Source organism: Abramis brama (genome assembly GCF_963993115.1).
Source record: "Abramis brama genome assembly, chromosome: 12".
NCBI classification, from domain to species: domain Eukaryota; kingdom Metazoa; phylum Chordata; class Actinopteri; order Cypriniformes; family Leuciscidae; genus Abramis; species Abramis brama.
Window position 1 is genome coordinate 8,700,247 of NC_139974.1, and position 8,334 is coordinate 8,708,580.

Sequence of the window (8,334 nt, forward strand, 5' to 3'; positions counted from 1 at the left end):
TAAAGCAGTGTTTACAAGGTTACATAGGTAAAAAACAACGAAACAATACATTTTTTGTGCATTTAAGCAGGGCAGACTAAAAATCTGAACTGGCAGACTGGGCCAGTAGAAAAAGCCATAGCACTGAGCCCTGATATATTAACTGTGACATTGATTACAATAGGTTTATGTGAAGATTGTTTGAAGTTCACTTAAATTAAAAGTTGTTATATTTTTTAAAGCCTATTAAATGTTAAAATTGATAGCTTTCAATAATGTTGAATGGCAATAATTAATGGCTAAAATTGAGAAAACAAATCCATGTAATAAGAGACGTACTGGTACCGTAATTTATTTATAAAACACAACTGTAAAAAAAAGTGCTGCCAAATCGATTAATCGCGATTAATTGTAACATGAAAGTTTTTGTTTATATATTTGTTTATAGGCTATATGTGCGTATATATATATATATATATATATATATATATATATATATATATATAGAAAAGAAAGTTCATGTCTTTTTGTTTTACTCCTGGGCACAACAAATTCCCTACGCTGCCGTAGTAGATACGTAGGTGTTGGAGCCACAGACGAACTGTCCTTGAGTAGTTTAGTAAAAGTACGTATAGTGGGCTCGTCGCGCCTCTCACTCAGTGATGGGAGAGTAGAAGTTGGAACCCCTATTATCCGATAGCAATGTTTTTGGACCCTCTCTAACTCATCAGAGAGACCTTTAGGTAGTCCACCCCATACTGGGCTAGCGTACTTAAGAACTGGTCGTATAAATGTCAAATATACTTTCATTAGAACATCACAAGGGAGATCCGCGTTTTTAGCAACACAGTGGATTCTAGGACGCACCTTCAAAATCATGTACTTGATGTGGGTGTCCCACGACAGGTCAGAAGAAATTTGAACTCCAAGCAGTTTAAAGGTGGAAACTCTGCTAATTACATGTCCTTAAATTACAGGAGAGGAAGGGCAGGGAATGTTTACATCTTTCCTGGCACTAATGATCATGTCCACTGTCTTACCTCCTATAAAGTTAACTAAACAAAAATTTTAAACGTTGCCTTGGCAGCTAACTGAAATAAGTCCAAGTTAAAGCACTAAAATTACATACTAAAAATAATTTAAAAAACAAAACTGAAAAATAAATGAAACCTGAAATAGTATAGATAATAGTATTCTCGCATAGAAAAATAAAATGACAAAAGCACCTCAAATTACTAAATGAAAATGAAAACTGAAATAAAAGCTTCTTTCAAAATAGTAATAAAACTGTAATTAGTTCATAAAATAACACCAACCTGCTGTCATGTGCTTCTCAAGTCTGGTATTTACTGGTTTGATTCTTTTGCCAGTGAGTTTTTCCATGAAATGTGAGCTGGAGGTTTAGGATTATTGTGTTTTTTTTTATAATAATATGAAGCAACTGTGCTATGTAGGCTAATCACTATTTTTCCTCCAAACCTTCATTTTTACTGAAAGAGTTTTAAAATCTTATGAAGTGCTGGTGTATGCAATCCAAAACTGAACTGTTGAAAACGTTCCCAGAGGTAAAAGTACATTTGTGTTTTGGGGCTGTTGGACGAGTGGCTTTATTTAGAGGTCTGTGATGGCCTCAGGTTACACGGCTCAGACTCATGACTAAACTGTGATGCTATTCATTCTAGAGAGTCGCTGAAATCTTTTAGTTGCTCTCTGGGCCCCAAAAGATGCTTCTCTTCTGAATAGGAGAAAACTGCGTTCAGACTTGAATTGATGGATTCAGCATTTTGCCAGCAGTTTCTTGGGTAAGTTACATCAAAACAATACATTACACAATTTTCATCTGAAATTACTCGACAAATGATACTCTGAGGGACGAGGTTCACCTTGAAGACCCCGGAGAACTACAAATGACGCTGACAGCTTGAACAAAGGCAAAAACTCTCATGTTTTTATATTCATCTTCAGAAATCTCACCTTTATTCTCTTGGAGGGGCAGACGCTGTTTTACACTCATCTCTTGAACTTGAACTTTTTCTTTCCCCATCTTCTAGTTTTGTATTTTGAGGATGGGTGCCGCCTTCAAGAGGTTCTGTGTGCGATTCTGCTGTTGCTGCTGCTGTGAGGATGATGATGATGAGGAAGAAAAGAGACCTTTACTTAGGTATTCAGGGGATGTTTTGTTTTTAAATCATGTCTGATAGTTTGAGTTCAGACCTGCTTTCTGTCTTAAAAATTGTATTTGTATTATTTTAAATAATAATAAATTACTACTACCACTGCTACTAATAATTGTTTTTTAACAGAAATATCTTTGCAAATTAGGTCTACTTTGGTTCAAACTGTGCTATAAGTTTAAACATACAAGTTTTCTCTTTAAAATTAGAACAGCTAACGTTAATGGTACTAACTCTTCAACAATATAACATGTTGTGGAAATAGTTTTTCATAAATGTTTAATTTATAACTCACAGTCCAACGTTCGTCTGCTTTCCCTTTGTTCCGACCAACAGTTGCCTGACAGAATGCTTATTGCTAACTACAAAATAATATCTAACACACTAATACAAATATTCACACTAAAATGTCTTCATGTGGCGAAAGAATTTGAACATTGTGTGTGTGTGTGTGTGTGTGTGTGTGTGTTAGTCACGACACATTAGAATATTTTGAACGCGAGGCGAAAAGAAGGCGGGACCAAGAGACCAACCTGTGGAGTGAACCAGGAGACCCTTCCCACTCGGAGAGAGATGACGACCGCATTCTCTACAACCTGCTGCAGACCAGAGCCCAAACCCGACGAGGCTCTCATGTAAGACGCCTAGAACTAACTCGCATTTAAATACAAGACGTAACTAATGCTGCGTTCAGGCCATTATTACCGTCAATAAAGCTCCTCGAATCGCTCTCGCGGTACTATGATGTCGTACACCGATCTGACTGTCTGCACAGCGCCGCTTCAAGTCGAGCACACCTTGGTCAGGTGGTACAGCGGCCACGTGGAACAAGTCGTAGCTCTCAGTTGTAATTACAAGTTCTACAAGCACGTGAAGGCTTTTTACAGTTCAGAATCATTATGGTAATTACAACATGACGTGAATTCACGGTCTTCGGTCATTTTTTTTAAATCACAGCTCAATCGGAATGGTACGAAACTGTGACTTTAATGGCATTAGGAATGTGAACACACACATAAAAATGGAGGGCATGATTCGAGCAGTGGTCTAAGTGGTCATAAAAAAAAACTTTCTTTGGCTCTTTAGTCAAAAATGGCCGACCATAGGAAATGAATGGGAAATTGACAAAAAATTGACAAATCGGCCACGATGCAGAAAAAAGTGCTCAACAATGAAGGGGTGACACTCTTAAACATCAAGATTGCAAAACAGACACACCCACTCACACAAACACACTTATATACACACACCAATGAATTGTGGGGAAAAAAAATCTGTTTTGAATTTTAAAAAATCACAACTTCATCGGAATGTTACGAAACTTGGTGACTTTTATGGCATTAGGAATGTGAACACACACAAAAAATGAGGGCATGATTCGAGCAGGCTAAGTGGTCATAAAAAAAATAGTCACACTTTTACTCCTCGGTCAAAAATGACCGACCATAGGAAATGAATGGGAAATCGACATAAACACAAAAATTCTCTACAAATCGGCCACGATGCAGAAAAAAAAGTGCTCAGCAATGAAGGGGCGAAACTCTAAAACATCAATAGTGAAAAACATAACATAATTAATAATTATAATATATATATGGGATTATTAACATAATTAATAGTGCAACATCTTTTTTTTTTTTTTGGTTGTAATGATTTACAAATGTAATAAAAAAAAATATATAAGAACGGTTAAATAAAAATTATTTAGTTCCATTATTTGTCGCATTTGGACAATTTTAGAAACATCAAGGTGTTTTTTTTTAACTTTACAATATTTTCTTCTATCCCAACTTAGTATGTAGGGACAACTAAAGTAAAATATTTGTAGGTGTCATTTTTGAGTCTTGATGGTTGAGTTCAGTCCTGTCATGTCTTCTGTCCTGTAGGGTTACCGGCGTTTGAGCATCGACATCGAGGCCATGAGAGACATGAGAAGAGAGGTGCAAGATAAATGGAAGATGATCTTAGAGAATCTGGGTATGAGATTGTGTGAGAAATTTTGTTCAAATGATGTGCTAACAGGGACAGTCTGTCACTGAAAGGTTTGGTTGATTCTCACAGGGTTCATGGCCGAAGCAGAGTCTCTGTTGAATGTGTCTGCCAGCGCCTCATACGACCGCATGAGAAACGCAGCGACCGCCCGCACCCTTCTACAGACCCTCTACAACGAAACATCCTTATTCAACAGGAACGAGCCTCCACCCGAGAGATACCTCTTCATCCTGGTGAGCATGTCACTGAAACTCGCCTCAAGTATGAACAAGTCTAAATCAGAAGGAAATATTGCTGCGTAATACTCGTCAATCAATGCAGTATATTTCTATTTCAAGGAAGGTGATTCAGGCATAAATTAAGGGGAATATAATTTATAAAAATATATATAATATAATTCTGAATAAAATTCTAAAAAATAATAATATTTAATATTTAAAAAACATTTTAAATTATGTAATATTTAGAATCATCTATGCCAATATCAACTGCACAACTTTCAGAAAGCATAAAAAAAATCTAAAAGATGAAAAAAAAAATATTTCACCTTTGCTAAGTTAAAAAGCATAGGTTACCATCTTTTAATGAACACTGGATTTTAAAATTATATCTGGTAGTTGTAAAAGGGTAATGATGAAAAATCATTACTCTTTTATAGAGCATTTTATCTTAAAAGGGGGCTTGAATTGTACTAAGGTTATTGATAAATATATATTTTTTAAATGTAAATGTTTTTTTGTAAATTTCAGAAAATGTTTTGCAAATGTTATATACATTTTAAGTACCTCCCCCCAGAATATTCTCATATTGTGAACTGTCCCCAAAAATGCTGTCTGGTTAGGCAGAACATCACTAGGTTTTACCGTGAACATCAATCAAATCTTCTTCCCCACTTTTCATATATATTAACATTTCGCTCAGGACCGGCTCATTTATCTGGACGCTGCTGAGGATTTTGTGGCCAAGGCTCGTCGCTTCTACCCTCCTAGAGATGACGATGATGAAGAAGAGAACCCCCTTGCGATAAATCTGCCTCTGTTGCTGTCCCGTATGAATCAGAACATCTCTGGAGGAGAGGATGAGGATGATGATGGGGGTGAGATCACCGGACCAGAGGACTGACACTGAGATGATTTCATAATCAGTTAGAAGAATTTCTGGAGGTGCATCCCCATTACCAGAAAAGTTGTGACATTGTGTAAAATGCAATAACATCAAGAATTTTTTTTTTGCAAATATAAACAAACTTTGATTTTGATGGCTGCAACACACTCCAAAAAATTTGGGTCATGGTTTACCATTGTGCCAAATTTCATGAGATAATTGTCAAACTATTCAAAAATCAATGCAAGATTGCAACGAATTTAGGTCTTTCACCAACTACATAATATTGTGAAAAGATTCAGGGAATCCAGAGAAATCTCTGTCCGTGGAGGGCAAGGCAGGAGACCTCTGGTGAATGTGTGTGACCTTTGACCCCTCAGATGGCATTGCATGAGAAAGTATTATGCTACTGTGTTAAATTTAGCCAGATGGGCTCAGGAGTACTTTGGAAAACTGTTGTCACTTAACCTCGTCTGACGCTGCATCAAAAACACCGTGGAAATGTGTGCTGTGGTCAGATGAACCATGTTTCAGCTTTCAAACAGACATCGAGTTCTCAGTCCAAAAGACGAAAAGGCACTATCCAGACTTTCATCAGCGACAGGTGCAAATTCAAACATCGGTCATGGTATGGAGATGCATCAGTGCAAACGGCATGGGTGAGTTGCATATGTGTGAAGGGTCACCCGTGATTTTGCCAAGTAAGACATGTTCCTGGATCAACATATTTTAGAATGATTAACATTCCTGCCCCAAAATTTAGTCCTAACCCTATCCCTACCCCTAAACCTAACCCTACCCAAACTTTTCCCTAAAATCTGAGGGAAATGACAGGTGAATAACACTGATGTTGAAGCACCTCACCCTGGTTTTAAGCCTAAATTTGACATAAATTGTAAACTTGTTCCTCAAATCTGATTGGTTGATTGGAAAGTTGTTCCAGGATCAACAAAGATGTTGATCCAGGAACATATGGTACTTGGTGAAATCACATTCATCATGTGTGAAGGTATCATTGATGTGGAGGTGTATATTGGGTTTGTACGGAGGCATATACTGCCATCAAAAGGACATCTTTCTTGGGAAGCAAGACAATGCCAGGCCTCATTCTGCACGTGCGAAAGCAGTGTTTTCGTAGACACTCTCCTTCTGCAGTCCAGATCTGTCTCCTGTTGAAAATGTTCGGCCCATCATGAAAAGAGAATCGCACAACGACGACCACAGATTGGGCAAAAAATCCATTTAAAAATGCAGCAGTTACAATCCTCAATTCCAATTAAAAGGTGATTTGATGAACATGCTTTTTTTCCCAACCTTTTTCCGGAGTGTGGCAGCCATCGAATATATTTACAAAATACAACTAAGTTGGTCAGTCAAGACATCTTCTCTTTGTACTTTTGTACAATAAAGGTTCAAGTAAATTCGGTTAACGAATCACAGATTCTTGATTTTATTGCATTTTACGAAGTGTCCCAAACTTTCTGGAAATGGCATTGAAAATGATTTGGACTGATTTCGGCGCGGGTCAAGGTAGAAGATTCAATAGCACAGGTTAAATCATTAGAGAAATGCTTTTTTGAGAAAGGGGAGACTATTATCAGAATCTTCAGAATAGCTGAAGAACTCACATCTTGTGTAATTATGAATTACTAGTGCAAAATGCCCGTGAAAAATCAGTTTTTGTGTGTGTTTTTAGTAATTGTTGGTTTGGTGTGTTTGAGTGCTCATTGTTACAATTACACAGCAAAAGTTAAGTGACATTTTTATTTGTGCATGGAAGAAAGCACACAGTGAACTCAGAGAAAACGCTATGCTTGAGGAAACAGTTTGTGAATAGGCAACTACAAATAATGCCCGTGAAAGAGACTGTGAACGCATTGAATAGGATATGTTTAGTTGGTGAATAGCATAGGCTACTATTACACAGTAGCGATAACGTTAAGCGCACCAGAATCTATAAATTACAGAAGTAAACAGCATAGCTGACTTACAGATTCAGATAACATCCACAAATGAATAAGCGCGTCGCGATTCAGGGAGCAGTGCAAAGTGCCCGTGCAAAATCAGTTTTTGTGTGTGTTTTTAGTAATTGTTGGTTTGGTGTGTTTGAGTGCTCATTGTTACAATACAGATTTCAGGGAGCAGGCTACACAGTGAACTCCGAAAAAATGCTACGCTTGAGCAAACAGTTTGTGAATAGGCTACTGAATAGACAGACAGACGGACGTTTCTGTAATTTATAGATAGATAAGATCAGTAGGAGATTCAGGATTACTGAGGCATGTTTATATTGTAAGTGTATGATGAATATTGTATTGTTATATTGTAAGTGTATGATGGTGAAGTGAATTTGAATAAATGGAAAAGAACGTTTTTCTCTTGTGTTCTTTACATTGAATAATTGTTTGATGCATAATAAGGTTCTTCACCTCATTAGTTTCAGAGAAACAACTGTTTATCTTTCCATAAGATAACAATTCTCAAACATAATGCACAAACTTCATCACATCGCAACATAATCTCTTGTATTTTATGCATCTTATGCACTTTATTCCTTTATCATGCATGGTATTTATTTAGCAGTTGTGTTGATTTACTCATTTATTTTTTTGTTAATAAATTACTCTTGTGTATTCCTTGTGCTGATAATACAGTAAGAGGCTGTACAAGTAATCTGATATCTCACAAATCCTTCAGATGACAAAGACCCTTTAATTTACATAATTTTTATTTGTTCAATAATCTTTGATTGTTCTCTAATGTCATGATGAAATTCCTGGCTGGGGCCTCGCAATCAGTCATCTAATAATCTCATGCACACCTTTGATGTCATGTGACCAAAACAAAACATATTTGGTGCCACATGTGAAAAAACCTACATAACTGGTGCCTTGAGTGAGGTTAAGATAAACTGTCACGCATGCATACGAGTGGACAATTTTTGAATTAACAACTGATTCAATCATATTGTAAAACTGTTAAGATTATATATCGTTACAAATAGGAAAATGAAAAAGAAACATTTATTCTTGGCTTATTGTTTCACCAACAATTGGCTGATAGTCAAACTATATTGTTACTTTGT

At 36.6% G+C, this 8,334-nt stretch overlaps 1 protein-coding gene across 2 annotated transcripts; it reads left to right on the top strand.

Annotated features, from left to right (window-relative positions):
- Nucleotides 1-1,347: 1,347 nt before the first annotated feature.
- On the top strand, nt 1,348-7,631 carry LOC311094165 (melanoregulin). Of its 2 annotated transcripts, none has more exons than XM_084131941.1 (7): nt 1,348-1,544; nt 1,662-1,781; nt 2,031-2,140; nt 2,626-2,788; nt 4,040-4,130; nt 4,215-4,378; nt 5,067-7,631. In XM_084131941.1, the coding sequence occupies exons 3-7, from the start codon at nt 2,046-2,048 to the stop codon at nt 5,265-5,267; spliced, it is 714 nt and encodes a 237-aa protein (XP_083988067.1). In that variant the 5' UTR covers nt 1,348-1,544; nt 1,662-1,781; nt 2,031-2,045; the 3' UTR covers nt 5,268-7,631. The 2 variants fall into 2 exon arrangements, with proteins under 2 accessions (XP_083988067.1, XP_083988068.1); XM_084131942.1 differs by having other exon boundaries at nt 1,416-1,544; nt 1,662-1,910.
- The last annotated feature ends 703 nt before the right edge of the window (nt 7,632-8,334 follow it).